Raw genomic sequence first — 20,322 nt, forward strand, 5'->3', positions numbered from 1 at the left:
AGTGAGAGGATTGACACTGGGAGGTGACAGTTCACCTCACTTACTACGCTGCTGAAGTCGGAGCTCATCCACGATTGCTCTGTATTCCCATTCACTAGTAGTTGGTACTGTACACGTACCAGTAGGGAAAACTGTAAAATACGCCAGATTCTCCAATCGTCCCGCATTTGAAATATTTCTCATAGCTATTCCTTCCTCTGAGGACTGTTAAGACTTCCAGGGAAGCTAGAAAACACCTCCCGCTCCAAATCTCAGATGAGCAAATACGTAATTGGACATTAAAATAAGCTAATTAGCACAACTGAAAATGGTACTATTTTAATTCTTCAGGTAAATACTGATGGGTGGGGTCATTTTTTTCTAAGGAAATGGAAGAGAAGTCCCAAATGACATTAAGTATTGATATAATTCTAAAAGGTGTGTTATTTACGGAAAAGACTTCAATAGCTCCTTCGGAAGCATTTCAAGCTGTTAAATAATTATGTATTTAGGACACATTACATTTAGTAAAAACAACTACAAACGTGCATGGAAAAATTACAACTACATCGCGTTATCTCAGATGGCAGCTTTGGCACCAATAACCCCAGAGGGAATTACGGTTTTAAGAACATAAGGCACTGGCCTGCCTATGCATCCCCTCACAGCTGCAGTGACCCTCCTCACTTCTCACCGGCATGGCAGCACACTGACCAACATCACTTAAAAACAAAGCCCGATGCCACATGCTCGCACCCTTGGCCCGCACCCCCGCCAGACCCAAGCTACCCTCAGCCCCACACGCCGCTTGTGCCGCCTGATGATGGTGAAGGAGCGGGAGGGAGCCTGGGGCCTTAGCGCCCGCCCTACGGCTAGGCCATGGATCCCCCGCTGCAAGCAGGACCAGGCCAGCCCTTTGGACTGGTCTCCAAAATAAATGTTACCTGATTTGTGCTCCCTGTGTACGTGCGTGCGCATGCCTGTGGAGGTGGAGGCAGCGGCGGCGTGGCCGGGGAGTCGCAGGGCTGTGGGGGTGCGTGGAGGTCTGTGGGTCCTCCAGCCGGCACGAGCGTCACCGCGGGGCCTGGGCCTACGCCGCCATCACAGTCTGGCTGAAGCCTTCTTATATGGCAAGAGACCGGCGTAGACCAGCTCTAACCACAGCAGGCAAACAAAATAACCTTTTTTCCTCAGACAATAAATAAAACCGTGGAGGCGAAGAGGCAAACAAGCTTGATTTTTCCACAGGACCAAGGCCCCTCTCTCGTACTAAATTTCCAATCCAGTTCCTAAACTACGCTATCTGCCTATTTAAAATGAAAGGACAGGATTCAGCTAAGACACTACTCAAGCAGTAGTCCACAGTGCATATCTATTTTTCTCCATCATAAATCACCTTCAATAGTGCATATTGCCAGATACAAGCTTTATTAGCCCTCAAGCAATAATGCATATCTATGGCAAGCCTCAGTCTAGCATGTGCTCTCTTGCTGGGTTCATGGTATCCTGTGACCTGGCAGGAGAATTACAACAGGAAAAAGAGGCGCACAGAGCAGTAAAGAACCGAAAGGCAGCAAAGACTGCTATGAAAGCATCATGAATACTGGAAAGCTTTATGCAGCACTCAAATTTTGCATTCCAGCCCCCTTTCCTCGCTTTGTCACATCGTGTCTGATCCATCTACAGCCCCCCCGAATGGCTGCATTCACACCTGTCTGGAACCTGGACCCCAGAAGGTTTTGTGGGGGACACACCAGGGATTAGGACCCATACATTGCATCAACTCTTACTGTTATGTGTCTCCACAGTCTTCTGCAGCCCTGCTCCAAGTCACTTGTCCAACCCATCTGTCCCTACCTCTTTCCCACCATCCTCACTTCGTTCTCGTTCACAAGTCTTCCTGCCAGCCCATAAGCTGTGCCACAAGAGCACTCTTTTATTAACTGCTTGTTCAGTGTCTGGTACTAACAGGCTGCTTGTTCCCAGCTCACTCACCTCAGCTCTTCTTACACACTCCCCAGTGCTGCTCTTGAAAAATATGGCGAAGTGCTGCCATACAGCCCTGTATCTGCTCCAGCCACACTTGCACATTAAATGTTTCTTTATGTAAGGCTGTAGCAGAGCTCCCAACAGGGATCCAAGGCTTACATAGTAAGGGATACAGCTGTGCCAGAGTAGCTTGTGCTCAACACCTCTGAAACAGGCAAAGAGTGTGACCAGAAACAGGAGGAGCTCAGAGAAGTGGAAGGTCCCAGAGCAGGTCACAGCCAAGCTAACAATACAACACATGGCTTCTTACCTTTCAGGACCCATCGTTTTCAACAATAAACCTTCCAGTAGTACCATTTGTAGTACTAGAACCAGACTCTAGTACCGGGGAAAAGAATGGTTCACAGAATACACAAAAAAAAAAAAAAAAAAAGTCTCCAAAACCATAGTGTGCAGAAGCAATAGGATTTTTTTGTATTCAGCTACCTTCACTGTGTACTGATAATGACTCGTGCAGTGGCTGAGACAGAGAGAATAGAAATCAGGAATCAATTTAACCAGTAAATGTAGACCAGTCCTATCAGAAACATCATCATGATGTCTCCACCATGGGGTGAACACATGCACAGAAGCCCAGTGATTTTTCCTGCAAACATCTACTATGGTGTCGTTTCTTAACACAGCAGCAATGGTTGCTTGCAACGTAATGGAGTAGACTGTTACTCTCCTAAGTGTTTGTCTGTCAAATCAAAACACAGCCTGATGGAGGAAAAAAAAAATCCAGTTAGGAAGCATCTGTGATGAAGTAGCCATTTGTGGGGTTTGTGCATAAATTATGAATAAAATTCTGTGAATACCTTGCATAGCGGAGTAAGTTCTATAGAAACAGAAAGGAGAACTTAAGAACGTGGGTGGGTAGGTGGCCCAGAGTATGTGAAAGTCAGGGACTCCTTTGGATAACGTAAGATTTCATTGATATTTTGTCCATGCCTGAAACTCAGCTTAACCATCTCTCTGATGGTTCTTTTCTTGTCAGATGCCAAGAGGTCCTTACTTGAAAGACTCTTCTGGAGAAAGGTATGTTGATACCTTTGGCTTTGGTAAGCCTTGGATCCCTGTTGGGACCTCTGCTACAGTCTTACATAAAGAAACATCTAATGTGCAAGTGTGGTTGGAGCAGATACAGGGCTGTATGGCAGCACTTCGCCATATTTTTCAAGAGCAGCACTGGGGAGTGTGTAAGAAGAGCTGAGGTAAGTGAGCTGGGAACATGATACCACTTATCAAGTAATCATTGGTGCTTGAAAATTACTTGCTACAGCGATCTAGCAGCCTATAATCCTTGCAAAGGTATTGTTCTTTAAGTAGTTTTGTAAAAAAATGCAAATACATTTTAAGATACATAGATAAGTAAATCTTGTTCTATCTGTAGCATGCCACTAGCATGCCCAAGATTTGAGCTTTCAGAGAGAATAGGAAAGCTGTGCGCAAACAACAAATAGTTCCGAGTCTTGCTTTGGAACCTTTTCCTGGTGGTGTCCATCTCATGTTGAGTTCAAAATCTGTGCAATTGGGCTTTTAGACTAAAGAGAAAGCATAGCAGGGGAGGGAAGGCTATTTCCTTGCAGGTAATTTTCAGAGCATTCTTCTGCCAACTCAGCAATGATAGAGCTTTAGAATGTGTACCAACTTGTCCAGAGAGGGGCTCGGTCAGCATCAAGATGTGGAAATGAGCTCTGGAGTTACACAGAGACTCTCTGGTTTGAGTCAGAAATGGCTTTTCTTTTCTTACTTTCAAGATTGAAAAAGGAAACGTACGTAGAACCCCTTGTATAAAATGTTTCCTTTTGATACCATCTTTCAGAAACTCGAGCACAGAACAACCTGATGCAAACCACCAGTACTCCACTGGTGTGGAAAATGAGTGATTCCTGTCTAGTAGAAACGCTAAGGGAAGTACAGGGTCTTCCTCTGCCAGATGATCAGAGAAGAAGAGCTGTGTATCGTTACTTTGCAGACTTTATGTTTTCCTTAATTTCAAAACATGCAAACCTTAGATTTTCTTTGTATGGGCAATTTTAGATCCCAATGACCACCACACTATGGGATTTACTATATGTAGTTTGTAGCTAGCTACGACTGTCAGAGACAGGGGAGACTTACCACTGAAGTGAAGGATAGGTTTTCACTGGCAGGAGTATTTCTAGCTTCTGGGTGAAAATGAAGAATCTTCAAATAACATATTACCTTCCCACACACACATATACAGAGAAATGTATTTAGATCTTATATACAACACTGTACATCATGTATTGTGTACTAAACATTGAACTATATACACATTTTATAAGTATTTTCCAACCACAAAGGCTTAGACACTGTGCAAAAAAAGGCATGCAGCACAATTCTAAGCAAAGGGACAACTTGAACCTTTTGGACTGTTGCAAAACCCCAAAATCACATTCAAGAGCTTTTTCCTCTTACCTTTTTTTTTTTTTTTTTGCCTGTGGCCTCTTGCACATCTCATGAATTGGGAGGGACTGACATACCTGGACAAGGGAGGTGGAAGGCTCCCACAGACCACTGTTTCACTGCCAGCAAGAGGTGTGGTCACAGGTTCTTGTGATAAACTACTGATCCCATTTGGAGCAATACTTTGAGACTGCATAAAGCACCTACACATCTGGCTAAGATTCTAGCAGTCATCATACAGATATGGATTATAAGAAAGATGTACCAGAATACACTGAAGTAGTAATGAACAGCAATCCTGGAGCATCAAATAGAGGTGGTCTTTTTATAGAGAACATCATCTGCCAGATAAGATCTGAGTCAGCCACATCAGCTGCTTCTGCTCTGTTCTACAGTGCATGCTCTGCACTTGTGGTGGTAATGGTGGTGGTAAAAAACTGAAGAAAAGACAGCCACCTGCTCATTAGTTCTTTACTTAAAGGAACTAAGAACCACTTGACAGGTGACTATTAGCGCCATTCCCTCATTCCCCAACACCCAGAACAACCAGTTAGAGAACATGTCATATCAGAGCTTTCCTGAAGCCATTGGGAAGGCTTATCCTACATCTCAAAATGCCTCAAACCAAAGCCTGATATCTCTTGTTCAGACAAGCCGAAAGAAGAGCTCTGTGGTGTCCCTTCCCAGAGGAAAATCTGAATCTTCAAACCAGAAATCCTGCTCCTCACAAGTGTTTCAGTGATTATATAATTCTCCTTAGTCATATTACCCCTTGGCCTAGTAAATAGCAATGATTAAAACGTCTTCTTCTCTGCAAGAACTGGTAGTAGTTTGTAACTTGCAAGGATCAAACCATTAGTTCACTCAGGAATGAGCCCAAGAATACTTAGATTATAGCAAGTGTATGTACAGGCCTTGTACTTACTGAAAATAAGTACCCTGACTGTTGAAACTGATAACATGAGCTGCTCTCAAGTTTATGCTCTCTTGCAGAACCAGTTCTAAGGTCTTCTTAGTGATTACATCAGATTGCAAGAGATACAAACCATCCAAGGATCTAAAGGCTACCAAACCAAGAAACTATACAAGCAAGGAAGCCTGATGTGAAAATAAATATGTAAAATGCTACAGATGGTACCAATAAGAAATAAGAAGCACACCAAGCAACCATCATCAGGAACCCACGAAGAACTGATTTGCAGATAAACTCATAAAGCCTTCTACAGAGTGCACAATTTTGTCTTGGTATCATAGGAGTTGCTAGAGTGACCACAAAAGCAAGCCATGAAGTAGCAACAATCCTAGATATACCAAAGATCTTACACTTGAGCTCGTGAACCTGTACCCTGGAGGTGAGCAGAGATCTTTCAAAAATCACTATCATGCAACATGTGAACACACACAGCAGCGTTCTCAAATAACACAAACACTATGGCTGTGAGCCATTAGGCAGACAGCCCTTAGACTGCAGGCTTTCCGTCAGACTTTTTCCTACACATTTCCAGTTACTTTCTTCCAAAACTTCTACCTTCTGAAGCTTAACAACAAAATATCCTTTTAAAAAATTGTGCCACCTAAACATTAATTAAAGTAACCACTTGATGTACACTAAGCATTAAAGTTCTGAGAAATAAAGCAATCTCATCTTCAGCAGTGAGGCATCAAAACCCTTGGCACCAAAACACCTTCATCCACAGATGTGTATCAGTGAAATTGTTATTCCATAAAACTTTTGTATTGAAAAGCAGTTTCATTAAGAAAGTAACCCTCTTCCCCCCACTTAAAATAATGCACTAATATAGCTACAAATGGCTGGAGAGATGAGAAACAGAACCTAAGTATTACAAGTGGAAGTAATTTACGCTAACATGCTCTGTGAACTAAAACAGCTTTTGGAAACCATGCTCGTTCACCTGTCTAAAGGAAGTGGATTCAGAGAAATATTAACAACATCCATGGAACGGCACAAGTCTAAGCAGAACTGTCTTCTCTCCCAAGCTGCTGCTGTTGTGCCTTCCCAACCGATTTCACTCTTAATTTATTACATAGAAGATTAAGCTGATGGTGAATTAACTCCCTTTTCTCTGTTCCTGTCAATTCCTGTCGCTCTGAATCTCAAAAGATTTGCATTAAATTTTTTTCCATTAAACTGCAAATGCAGAAAATCTTCCCTTCATGATTTTTTCCAGTTTCCTCTTTTCTAGGCTAAACTCTACCTGGTTTATCCTGGTCTGTCTTCTGGCCGTTTGATATTCCAAGACTTTAGAAGACTTTAGAATTCACAAATACAAGCTTTTTACTTTCATTATAGCATCATATACAACCATCACTCTCTTTGAACTCACAGTTCTCGCTGGTCTTTCTTACTCCATCTAAAACCATCACCTCCCTCTTCTAGTCATATTTTCTAAGCTCACAGCTTTTCCCCCCTTGTACTTATTATTTCTTCCTATGCTTTAAGCAAAAGGCCATCATCCCTTTTAGCCACAGTTCCCTATCAAGGCTGTCTGTATTGTGGCATATAACTGTCAGGGGACTTAAATGCAACTTTATTTTCATATTCTATAGGATATGTTTCCTATGTTTCCTTCGTGCCCTACTCAGCATAAGGTCAAAAAAGTTACCACGACACCAACATAGTATATAGTACGTGCATGTCCGTGTACATACAGATGGGGATTTTTCAGAGCGAAGAGGTGCTGTGTTACCACCTCCTTGCCCACAAGGAAAGGAAACACCATTTCTACTTCCCGCCACCTAGCGCAAAATAAAAAAACATCTCAGGTTATCAAGATATATTATAAAATTACACCTTGATAGTTAACAAGAAGTACAGTAAACTCAAGTCAAAAGAAAAAAAAAAATAGTGTTTTATTAACTACCACACTGTTATAATACACTTTAAACGTACAATAAGGTAGCCTTTAAATTTGAGGTGGTTTTAAGAATAACAAATGAACAGATTTCCAAATGTTTGTAAATAGGTGAACTGCAGTAATTATTGTTGTACATTTTTTGAAAATGGTATAGCACTTACAGACTGGCTATATAACTTCATTTTGTACATTTTTCTATAATTGAAAATATAAACAGTAATTAAAAAATAAAAAGAAAATTCAGCATAATAAAAAACATATATGTTTATCAGTTAAATGTACTGGATACATACAATTTTTAAGGGAAAAAGCAAAAAAGGAAAGATGGCTGATATTTAAATGCAGATTGACTAACCAAAAACTAAACAACAAACAAATAAAAACCTCATAAACCCCCTAGTTCACTATGACTATATCCATATGTTTGGGAGTACTGTCAATATGGAAGTGATTTTTCTGTTGTATTTGCATATGTTATATTTTACTGGTAATTTACATGATGGCTTTTAAGGCCCTGGCAGACAGATGGTTTTTGGAAAAAGATTTGATAAAAATCACTGCTGAGACGCAATACACCTTATTTTTGGTCCTCCAATGTTCAAAAGAAGGGATATACTTCACTATAACATTTGCCTTACCACCCAAATGCCTCAACCTATACATATTTATGTTTTTTAACATTTTAAGCTTTTTAAACATTGGTTATATTGCCCACCTTGGTTATTGAAAGAATATTAACAAGACATCATTTTGGCAAATTAAATCTTAAACATGGCTTTTCAATAGGATTTAAAAGGTGACTATCCCTAGAGTTCCATGTTAAAATGTAGTTTTCAAAATCTTACAAGAGTAATGCTTAAAATATTGTACATAGTTAACCTAATTAAAATAATTAGCTTCAAAATGACAAGTTGATGAGCTAAGTAAAGCCTACACTATGTAACATTTGCTTGGAAACTTGATTTGTCAGTTATGCATAATAAAAATTCCAGTCATCAAGAAAATTACAAAATTTCTTTTATCATAACATGATTTCTTTTCACCCATCAACTTCTTTTATCTTACAATAGATAAATACCAACATGTTCTCATTTTTTTTACACTAAACCACACAGGATTGATGCATTTGGTTAGACTACCATTTCCATCGTTAAATTCTTTTTTTTTTTTAATATAACTTGGTAAAATTTCATCTCTTCTAGATTCCAAAAGTACCTACAAAACCCATGCAATTTTACCATTTTAATATACTATGGAATATCATACAAAGTAAGGCATTTCAGTGTCATGTATAACCAAGTTACTGTCAATCCAAAAATTTTTGCACATCAATAAAAAGATATCTAAGAACTTAGGAACAATATTCTTCTCACTACTGTATAAAAATAACCACAATTAATAGGTATCTTGTGTAATATTTACTCCATTGTCTCGTTTCCCGAAACTGTGACAAGCTGTAAAGGTATTTCAGTGTTGGTAAGAATATCCTGATTGCTGGTGCCAGATGTATTAACAGTTCCTATTCCTGAAACAGAACCTTGTTGAATATTTGCAAGGATAAGTGTTGTTCCTCCTGCAGTAATCAAAGTATCATCAGGTGTTGCTTCTACTGATGCCAGCACTGTACTGCTAGAGTGAATACCTTTTTTATTCTGATGTGTTTTAATGTGTTTGGCAAGGTGGTCACTTCTCATAAAGCGTTTTGAACATTCTGGACAGACAAATTTCTTCTCACCTGTCACAGGAGATAAGGAAAAAAAAAATGTTTTCAAGAACATTAAAAATATCACATGTACACTAAAAACTGAGATAACTCACTGCCTTTAAGAGTCAGAATTCTAACATCTACACTGAAGAAAAAAGCAATCCAACGTGATAAACTTGTGTGTTAGATTTCTAGACACCCATACAAATCCTTTAAAAGAATTGATTTATTTTTCTGTGTCTCACTGAGTTTGGGGAGATCTTGCAGGCAAGCTAAAGAATATTGCCATCTCATATCCTCAGGCTGCTAAGTTTCACTGCAATTATTACCAATAAGTAACTTTTAAGAGGAGAACAAAACCTGCCGAATGATGGACAGGGAAGACCATATGAGCTCCTGCAGAATCACACCCGAGACTGACAGACAAGATCATCAGGTAATTCAGGTCTGAAGGGACCTCTGGAGGTCCCTAGTCTGATCTCTCTCTAAGCAGGGTCAGCTATGAGGTCAGACCTGGTTGCTCAGGAATTTGTCCAGTCTGGTCTTGAAAACCTTTAAGGATGGAGACTGCAAAAGCTCTCTGGGCATCTTGTTCCAGTGCCTGGCTGTCCTCACAATGAAAAAGTTTTTAGTTATATCTGGTCTGAACCTCTCTTGTTTCAACTTATGTCTGTTGTCTCTCATCCTCCCGCCAATGCACCACCATGAAAAGTCTGTCTTTGTCTTCTTAATGGTGGCCTTGCAGGTACTAGAAGGCTGCTATTAAGCTCCCCCCGGCCATTACTCTTTTCTTTGTGCAGCTGAATAAGCCCAGTTCCTACAGCCTCTCCTCATAAGGCAAATGCTCCAGCTTCCTGATCATCCTGGTTGCCCTTTAGTGAACTCAGTCCTGTTGATCAGTGCCTTTCTTATATTCGGGGCTGAAAACTAGATGCAATATTCTAGACGCAGTCTAACCAGTGCTTAGAAGGTGATAATCACTTCCCTAAAACTAGCGTCTGCTTCTGTTGATACAGCCCCGGCCATCTTTGCTGCTGGCTCTGGCTCATGTTCTTGTTGTCTGTCAAGATTCCCAGGTACTTTTCAGTAGAGTTGCTTCCCAACTAGTCAGTGCTTAGCTTGTGTTGCTGCAAGGGTTAATTCCATCCCAGGTGCAGTACTTTGCATTTATCCTTGCTCAATTTCATAAGGTTCCTGTCAGCCCATTCCTTCAGCCTGAGTCCCTCTGAATAGTAGCCTTGCCCTCAAACGTATTGACCGGTCGCCCCCGCTTGATGTCATCTGCAAACCTAAGAAACGTGCACTCTGTTGCCTCCTCCAGGTCAGTGATAAAGATGTTAAAACTGGTCAAAGGATAGATCCCTGCAGTTCTCTACTGTGTATGCAGGTACACTAGGAGCCATTAACCATACCCTCTGAGCTGGATCATTCAATCTGCCTCTTTTTTTTTTAAACCCATCTGGCTGTCCATCCAGACAGACCATAACAACCCAGCTTGGGTTCAAGCATCCAACATGCCTAACAAAAGCACACCATTAGGTACAAAACATGAAATATTTTTCGTAGACATTGCAAAGAGTTTTCTAAGCAACGTAAATGCTGATAAGCATATAAATTATTTATCTATTGTCATTGGGTTTTTCAAACAGTCTAATCTTAAAAGGTAAGCACCCTGTAGAATTTAATTATGGGTTCAGTTTGTAGAAAACAGGTAGTACAGTCAACAGATTTGAAACAAATTGCTCCTTGAAAAGGTGGAAGATATGGACTGATTTCTTTTCTTTGTATTAGACAAAAGGAGAAATGTGAACCTGGAGTCCCTAATGGGTGGTCTAACCATGAAACTAGAAGATGTGGAATGATGCACCACCACACGCTCTTCCTTGATTTTGTGAATGACATCTAATTCCTTGGACATCTAGCCCTCTGTTTTTATTTTTCTTTTTTAAAATGAGAGAAAAATTACTGAAGTTTTAAGTTGGAACAACAGTTCTAATCTGGTTCAAACGAATTAAATGCATTGCTGAACCTGAATCAAAGTATTCTGACTAATCTATACTAAATATTAGCTTAAATGTCAGTTCTGAATCGAAAAAGAATCAAAATCCTCCTCAGACCTACTAAAGAAACCAAAGTGTTTACATAGCTCCAAATATTAGCTGATTTTAGAAAAGTCACACTACATGAAAATCAATCCAATACAAAGATCTGTTATCCTCTTAAAAGTTATTTATCCAAGCCCTCTCCACAACACGTATTTAGTTAAGTGCACCAGAATCAAAGACTGAAAACCTGTGTGCGTTCTTCGGTGTCGCTGAAGCTCATCACTGCGAGTGAACCTTTTGCCACAGAACATCCAATTACAAACAAATGGACGCTCTCCAGAATGCCAGCGGAGATGAGCTCTCAAATGCGAGGTTTTCCCATATACTTTGCCACACCCTGGTATGTGACAAATGTGTTGCTTCTTTTTTCCCAAGTTGGAGCCTCTGTTAAAAAAAAAAAAAAAAAAAAAAAATCAATCACATTCCAGTACACTCCATAAGAAGCTGGAACTAAATTCTATAACGCTACCCTGATTCTGCAACAAACTATAAATTCAGCAGCATGTGAAACTTAAATGATGGAAGTGTAATCTTTAGAAAGCATACATGTATATGAAGTTGGAAATACAGGCATTACAGCAGTTTGTACTACCTTGATGCTGAAGTGCCCATATTTTAAATTTCTCCCAGTTTCAGTTTTTACCATACCAAAGACAGTTTTGGTTACTGCAATTGCCAAAACGGAAACTGGAGATTTTGGCAACTGGGAAGAGAACAGATGGGACTTCTGGCATCTTGGGGAAACCTGAGAAGCAGTTTGGGGTTGGAGGACAAGCATACTAACCTGAATATTTCCACTAAAAGCAGTGGCAGTGAAATAGCTGATCTTGCTGACATTTAAATTAATCCCTTGGTATTTCAGAAAAAAAAAAAAAAATCCGTCAAAATGAACACATAATTCACAGATGGTATAATCCAGACTACTGAGATTGACACCTGTTTTAAGATGCTGCCTCACTGAAATAGTAGGTGACTGATTCAGTGGAAGCACCTAACACAAAAGCCTAACTTTTTCTTTTTCCTTTTTTTTTTTTTTTAAATAAAATCACCAGAGAGAGAGAGAGCCTCTGAAGACCCAGAAAAAGATCAGTCTGGCCAACGCAGGGCATCATGATTGATTTTAGCCAATTTAAGTGTTTGCTGCTGCTGAAAGGGGCACTCCAGGGAACAGATCTGGCTGACAATGCAGCTATATGAATGGTAAATGCTGGTACAAGGGAAGAGAATGGAAAATGCAGCCAAGCATCAGGCCACCTTATTCATCAGCAATGTTAACTTGGAACAGCTTAAGTAGATTATGAAATCACAGTCTTGGGCACTCCATCCTCCATGACTGATTATACTATTTTCAGTTGCCTCCCCACAGCAATTTTTTTTCCTCAAATTGGGTTCTCAACTTCTGCTTAACCGTCCAGTGGCTGAAGGATTTGCCAAGCAACTACTAGAGCTAGATTCTCATCCCTGCATTCAGAAACGTTCTGGTTTACGTCTAATGAGGGTTCAGCGTAAAATGCATATACATTTTAAGGAGCTAGCACTTGGAGCAAGCATTTCTGAACAGGCACGGAAATTAACTCAGTCTAAAAGCTCACAGCATCTAAAAGGAGTTCCAACCTAAGCACACATGCACATAAAACATTCCAGACAGCCCAGAAAAGTAAAGAGATAGAAACATTTTCTAGATCTTAACTGGATTGTAAGAAGTCTCAATATAGAGTGATATTCATAGTGCTTCATTAGTCATTTTGTCTCAGAAGAAAAAAAACAACTATCACTTTCAGATACTAATTGGCATGACAATGTAGGTTTTGACTTCAGAACAAATTCAATAGCAGCAGAAGTAGAGAGTACAGAAGGCTTTTGACCCTTCTATAGTACCAGTAGACTCGTATGAGCCTATGGATATTGCGATAGAAGAGATTCTGCTTATCTATCTGATTTTTTTAATTTTATTGCCACCCCCCAATCCTTAGCCTCCCAGAAAGTTCACCTGCCTGTTTTATCCAGCTTGTTTATAAATTTCATGCAAAAAAATTCTGTGACATCTGACCTGACATCTTAAGCTCTTCCATCATTATTAGTCTTGGCAAGAACACTTTTGATTTAATTTTCATTTTTCAAATGTCCCAAAAGAAGATCCCTTCTTTGGACCAGGACAAACATTGCCTTTTTTACACCTCCTACCTCAGCTGAAACATCCATTTTTGGTAACCTTTGCTACATCTAAACTGCCAGGTTCACACTCTTCCATGGCCGTTCCCTTAAGACAAGATTAAGAAGCAAAATCAACTGTAACGTCAGGCTTTTAACTTTCTACTATGCCACCTACACAAAAGCTCAATAATCACAAGTTCTGAACATTCAACCAATCTCAAAGGTATTTAGCAAAATGTCTTTAGATTGCCCCCTTTCTTTTCTAGTTTCTCAGACTCAGCAGATGGCTAGGCCACCACACAAAACTCACTGTACCCTTAACAGTTCCAGTAGCATTCATCCATGAGCCCAAAACATCCAGCTCCCCAGACTCCAAGAAAGAAGTTTTCCGCATTCCTCCTTTTGCCTTACTGCAACCAGTTCCACAGTTCTCAAGCTCTACGTTCACCTTCATCTAATGATTCAGTTCTAGACAGCTCTTCTTCAGGTCCTCTTGTTTCGTGGCTCAAGGCATCCAGCGATTGTGGTGCAAGGCAAAGGAACACCCATGACTCTTCTCCATTATACAGTCTTGGTAACTGAAAGAATTCTCCACAGGATCCTGCTATCCCGTGTCTTTAATTGCCTGTCCAACTCCAAGTAACCCTAAGAAGTGCTCAGCCTGTGCTTATAACAAAATGCATTTCTGCATTTGAGAATATATTTCTGTATATAGAACATTTTTTTGTATTTGGTATTTCATCCTCACACCTTCTCCAAGCATACTATAGTCTTCCCCTCCACAATAATCAGTACAAATGTTTTGTAACTTTGCATGATACAGTACATAAATGTGACACAAATCACATGAAATCACACCAGAATTCCCTCAGAATAATTTTAAGATTCCTAAGTCAATCAGTTGAAGTTGCTTAATTGCACCTTAGTCTAGACTGAAGAAAACCAAGGTTCAACTCATGGTCAGCTTACTGTGTGCAGGTGGTATAGCAGATGTAATTCTAAGCACCTCACCTAATCGGTGACAGAATTCCTTAGTGGGCTCCGAAGTTCAAAGTGAGAGGAAAGTTAGGGATTCACAGAATGAAATCCAGAAGACTACTGTGAATAAGTAACTAAACGTATTTATTCTACACAGCTTCATATAGCCATCTGAATGTTTGCTTCATGTGTGCTCTAAACTGTCTGGATATGAGCCAAATTCTATCCGGACGCTTTGCAGCTGTGACAATCTGGCACTATGCCCTAACACGTCATGGTGAGAGGCCTTTCTTGCTGCACTGGCCAATAACCATCACCACTGAGCAAAAGGATATGACTCAGGCCTACTCAACTGGAATCTTTAAATCAATTAATATTTAAGTATTTTCATAGTACATTTCAGTTTTATAGATTGGAAACCACGTTTCTTAGTAACCATGCAGACTGCAATGGTTTCAGCAGGAGACACATTCATCCACTGAGAAACTGGACTTTAAGTCCAGCACTACTTCCAGGAGGAACACCAAGTATTTCAAGGGTAAAACATACACTTACTAGTTATTTTAAGAATGTGTATTTTAGAGTTATGTACCTGAAGTGGTACTCAGAAGCACTGTTCCTCTATAGATCCAGACAGTAGTAGTTACATCTCAATGTAATTCCTGATGTAATTGAGAGGAGGGTGAAATCTCCAGATGTAACTGAGAGGAGGGTGAACTTTCCACTTAACTTTAGACACCCTAACTAGAAGCCTAATACACAGTCTGTTTGAGATCAGAGTCATCCTTTGAGGTACATCTCTCTCTCTCTCTCTCTCCACTTGCTTATCCCCCATTTACTATATAAGCTTGAGGCTATAAGGTTTTAACGTACACATCTAATACATCACCCTCCTCCTTTCCTACCTTCCTCCCTGCCCAGTAAGGTAAAGGTAATAGTGGCTTCCTACTTCACAGTACTGGTATAAATAGAAATCCTTTGAAAACTGCAACATAGTCTTAACTCTGTATTGAGAGTCAAAAAAACCCAACAAAAACAAACAACAAAAACCAGAAAAGAACCCCTCAACTCCCCTTTGCATCCAGAAAACAGAAAAGACGAGAAATGCCAAAACTAAGGCTACGCAAAAGATGAAATTATGATGAAGTCTGCATATGTGAAGCCATGTACTACCTTTTCCTACCCCACTCAGTCCACAGAAGGGATGGTATTCATTGACTGAAATGCTATTCAGCTTTTTCATACTGATTTAATGTGCTTTTCTTGTCTTACTAGTTACATATTATTTAAGTACTATCTTAAATACAGAATTATTCATTTCCTCAGCATTTTTTTTTTCCCATCACAGGTACTCACAACACTCACAGTGTCTAAGCAATTCACAAACATTAATGAATTTATCACCTTGCAACACTCCTGTGTAGTGAACTTGAACTAGTACAATCATTTCAAACATCCAAATAGGACGTAGAAAGAGATTAAGGCCAAAATTGTTAAACACCCACCAGTTGAGGTGTCATGTTCAATATAGCAGAAGCATATTTTCTTAGAGTACAGTAGATGTTCACAATTCAGCTCAATCGGCTTCTTTATAGGAATGAACTCAGTACTTCTGCAGTGGAAAAGGTGGGGTGGGTAGACAAACACATCCAAAACTTCAGAGCCCTGTTGCTGCAGTCCCTTATCTCATTCCCTAAATGCGTTCCATCTGCAATAAGTGAAGCAGGTGCCAATCATTACACAGCCCTGATTCACTCCCTGTGCATCATCTATCCCATCCACTGAATGGCACTGGGGTCATACCAAAAAAATAGTATGCAGTCATGTAATTAGAAACCAAATGATAACGTATATGCACAAGGGATTAAACTAAAGTTGCCCAGGATATCTTAACTTCGGCATTTGCCAACTTCCAAGTTTTCAATTTTGCAGTCTTAACATTATTTTAACAATTGTGAATGCTATCTGAAGAAATTTATAAAAGCAAATGTCCTATTATCTGAAACTCCACGAGTCATCAGCAGAGTTGAAAAGACAAATCAAAACTCAGAATTGCAGCACTGGAGATAAACCAGTAACTGTAGCAGCTATGGAACATGATCAACATGTATCAGAGGGAGAAGGAAAATACTCCTCCAAGTGGGCTTACTCCTTTTTGCTAGACTCTGAAGGAATTCTACATTCTGATGGGAAAGTTGCTCTAGCAACTGTAGGCACTTTCACTCTTTTTCTGTTTCCCCACCATTGTCTCCTTCATTATGCTGTTTCTATTCCAGTCCTAATTCTTCTCACATCCTGACTTCCTGTCCTACTTTTCCTACTTACTTTGTACATTTGATGTGTCCAGTCCTTCCTTTACAGTGGATTTCAGATTCTCACCTATCTAAACTCTGTCCTAGCTCTTCTCTCAACTCCTTCCCAAATTCCCATATGTGAGTTTCAGTCACACTACACCCTTTTCCAGACTTCATCAAAACCATCTCTCAAAAAGATTCTCTCTTGGGCTTCGACTTGAAAATTTGGTGTTATAGCAACTCCATTTATGAGGAAGTGGATTTTAAAGTAAAGATGTCTCTAAATTAAAGCCACTGTAGTTTGGAATAGAGTGCGAGGAAGATGCAACATGTGAAATCTCTATGTTTCCTAAGAACATGGACAGTGCAAATCACATTTTCAGAGTTTTCTCCCAGACTGAAGCAAATCTCAACCCAGGGTGTACTTTGGGCAGATCTTCAAGGCAGAGCCAAGGTTCACCAAGAACTTAGAAATGTCTGTGCCAGGTTTCAGTGAACTACACATAGAAATTTAACAAGAGGAAGCTGATGGACAAAGATGCTATATAACCTTAACTGCAGATATTATCACTAGCTTCATTCGTAATGTAAATGTATGAAAGTGTTTTTGTCTTAAACACTTAATATTTACTCGGCATGGCTGACTAAGATATCACCTCTCCATGCTTGCAAAGAAGGTATCAAGAGACTTAGCAATAGACATATTCAGTCAGTACTCTTAGAACTCTTAGAGCCATAGGACACTGACAGGTTCTTCAAAGAGAACTCAGTAATTTACACTACAGTGCTCACATAAATAAGACATCCATATTAGAGAAGAAACTATTATCAAAATGGACAAATTTTAGTGTACTGGAAAGAAGCCGCTGCACAATTATATCAAGCACAAACACACCTAAGTATTTTAAAAGGCAGCCTATTATCCCCACTTCCTCTCTCATATCCATAATCAACATGTTTAAAAGGAAGTGTTTTGGAATAGAGTAAAATCTTTATAATAACAAAAAGCCAAAGAATACTTTCATGAGATGTAGAATAATAAAACATGGCTTTCTATGCAGCCCTGAAGTTTTATATGAATTGGAGCTTAGTACCTCTTTGTTAGCCAGATCTCCACTAACTTTGACTGAAAACAATCAGCCAATTCAAAATTTGGTATTTAAGAGTTATTATACAAACCTTGTTTTTCTGAGGAAATCAGTGAATAAGAAAACCAGGATAACTGTATTTTTGTAACACTCTAAAGCAATCAAACTAGGGGAAAAAAATGCTCAATCAGTGAGGAAATGCGGGAACACAGGATTTAATCAAGTCCTTGATGTATGATAGGAAGCCAATCACAGATGTGTATATTCCAAAATATTTCAATTTCATATTATTTAGGGCAATGTTCTATGCCCCTCACTTGTACTAGGTGGCATCTAACTCCAGATTTTTCCAATTAATCTCAATGGAGTAACTCAGAGAGGATGGAATAATCTGCCCGTTCATCTGCAAACCCAGAAATCAAGGTGGCAGTCCTCTATTTCATAAGCTCTTTTACATAAGCCTCTAGTTTTCTCTCACTGCAGACAACTGCTGTTAACTAAGGCTCCTTTTTTCCTCACTCATTATTTGCTTTCATCATTACATGCATTATATGACACTGAATGTTACATACCTTCCACCACCTTCTTTGCAGTTGGGACACGTGCAAGCTACTCGTCGTAGTCTTTTTCCCTCTTGATGTGGTTGGTCCCCTTCCTCATCTACCACCTGTACTCTCAAATGTGTTAGATCATTGGTATTCAGTGTGGAATCACCACTGAGCTGCCATTCTTCTGGATCAGGCTCCTCTTCTTTAATCCTAATATCTGAGGAAAAGAACAAACACAGATCCATAAGTAGCCCATTAAATAGAGATAAGGCAACTATAATGATCAAATCTTTTTACTGTTGAGAGCACTATGTCAGTCAAAAGTCAACATCCTTTAGTGCATACTGACATTGCTCCTGTGCCCTTGTAACCTGTAACATATTTTAAAAGTTTACCTTACTATACATTTCAAAGTTGACGACAAGCTATAATGAAGTATTAAACTTTAAGTTTGAACTGTTCTTGGTAGGGAATGCTGTCACCAGGAGGATTTTGCTTGCTTTTAACTTGGGAAAAACTGAGGAACAAGATGTTGGACAGCGGTTGAAAAAAAATGTAAATGCATGTTTCAAATGATCCTGAGTAGCCATTTATGTTTCCACTGGCTTTCTCAATTAGTGTGACATGTAGTAGAAACACTCTTTCTCGATGATCTTCAGAAGTTTTCAGTATGCACAGTGATATATGAAGTAATATGAGAAATCAATGAAATAAAAGGCTTTGACCTAAGAAAGACCAAGATATCCAAGAAAAACAAAACAAATTCATGCCTTTGTTCCATTTTCCCCTTCTCGCCCCAAATTTATGCCTTTTCCACTATACATAGAGAAGAAAACATTTAGGGAAGAATGTTATTCAGCATTAGAAAGAGGCAAGCAACACACGAACCACTGGAATGTTTTGATGAGGTAGTAGTCAAAATAGGTCTTTGCAGTTTCACGGAAGCAAAAAAGCCTCTTAAGTTATCCTCATAGTATGTACATTTGCAAGAATGTGTACCCTCTCCCTACAGAGCATTCATTCAGTCTAATCCAAGAACTAATTGCAGCATCATAGTACAGTGTGAAACAACAACTATTTTAACAAATTTACATTTTAATAGGGACATTTTTTCCCCTCAGACACTATTCTGGATTCTCAATGAGCTGAAAGTCTGGATTTCAAAAAAAGATGGTTTCTGTATATCATTTTAGAAAGCTGAACCCCAGCTCCTTCTTTGGTTCAGCAGAGTAATTTACTTTGTATTTTTTTCAGTGAAAATTATTAGCCACTAGCACAAACTAATAAGCCAACCATCAAATTTTTATTTTTATTTTTTTCTTTTGTTGAAGCTTCAAACTAAAAGCTCTGTATCTTTCTGGATGTATTTAAGAGACTGCTTTCTCTGCAGAACAAACTCAGTTATCATGTAGATTTTTATCCTTAACTCAAACCCCACTCAAACACCGAATCCTTAATTGAACACCGTGGCCACTCTAAATTCTTTCTGGGAGTCAGTGTATCAGCCATCATCCGTACAATGAAGACAAAGCTGCACAGATTGCATGACAAAACATAAGAAAAACTGTGCTGGGTCAGATCATAAACAGCATCCTGTCCCAGTAAATATCAGGAAAGAAATTAATGATAAAACATGTAAAGAGTAATAGTTACCTGTTCTACCTTCTGAATCACCTCCAGCATTCTTCTGTTTAGAGACAGAGGATGTAGCTACACACAAGAATTTGCTTGGTGCTAATAAAGTCTCAGTCCAGTCTTTCCCAACACCACAGTTTGCCTTCCTTTTAGTTGCACATGCATAACCATTTGCGGGACTGTGCTGTAAACTACGTCACTGATGTAACTAAAGTTAAAATAATTCCCTAGAAAGCCACTCCATTGGGAAGACAATTGCAGCTCAGAAACAGGGAAGTCTAGAATATTTATCTGGTTTGGCTGCAAAAGTCAATGCTAGAAATTAAGTTTGCATGAATATGACAGGCTCTGAGTTGTGGGAATCCAGGAGCTAGCACACTCACTGTTCCTGAGTCTGTACGCATGTGGGAACATCAAGCAGAACTACTGTGGTAAGCTTTTGCAGTCCAAAGTCACCTGCACACTGGGCTTCACTGTTACCATAAGAAGTTCAAAATTT

At 39.4% G+C, this 20,322-nt stretch overlaps 1 protein-coding gene across 1 annotated transcript in view; it reads right to left on the reverse strand.

Annotated features, from left to right (window-relative positions):
• Window positions 1-7,330: 7,330 nt before the first annotated feature.
• SP3 (Sp3 transcription factor) overlaps window positions 7,331-20,322 on the reverse strand; it is a 36,608-nt gene continuing 23,616 nt past the window's right edge. The window contains exons 5-7 of the mRNA XM_059820338.1: window positions 18,213-18,405; window positions 11,314-11,510; window positions 7,331-9,051 (exon numbers count right to left, since the gene is read on the reverse strand). Of these exons, the coding sequence (XP_059676321.1) occupies window positions 8,735-9,051; window positions 11,314-11,510; window positions 18,213-18,405 (707 nt within the window). The 3' untranslated portion in view covers window positions 7,331-8,734. The remainder of the gene's footprint in view (window positions 9,052-11,313; window positions 11,511-18,212; window positions 18,406-20,322) is intronic.

The sequence above is a fragment of the Gavia stellata genome, chromosome 8 (assembly GCF_030936135.1).
Source record: "Gavia stellata isolate bGavSte3 chromosome 8, bGavSte3.hap2, whole genome shotgun sequence".
NCBI lineage: Eukaryota > Metazoa > Chordata > Aves > Gaviiformes > Gaviidae > Gavia > Gavia stellata.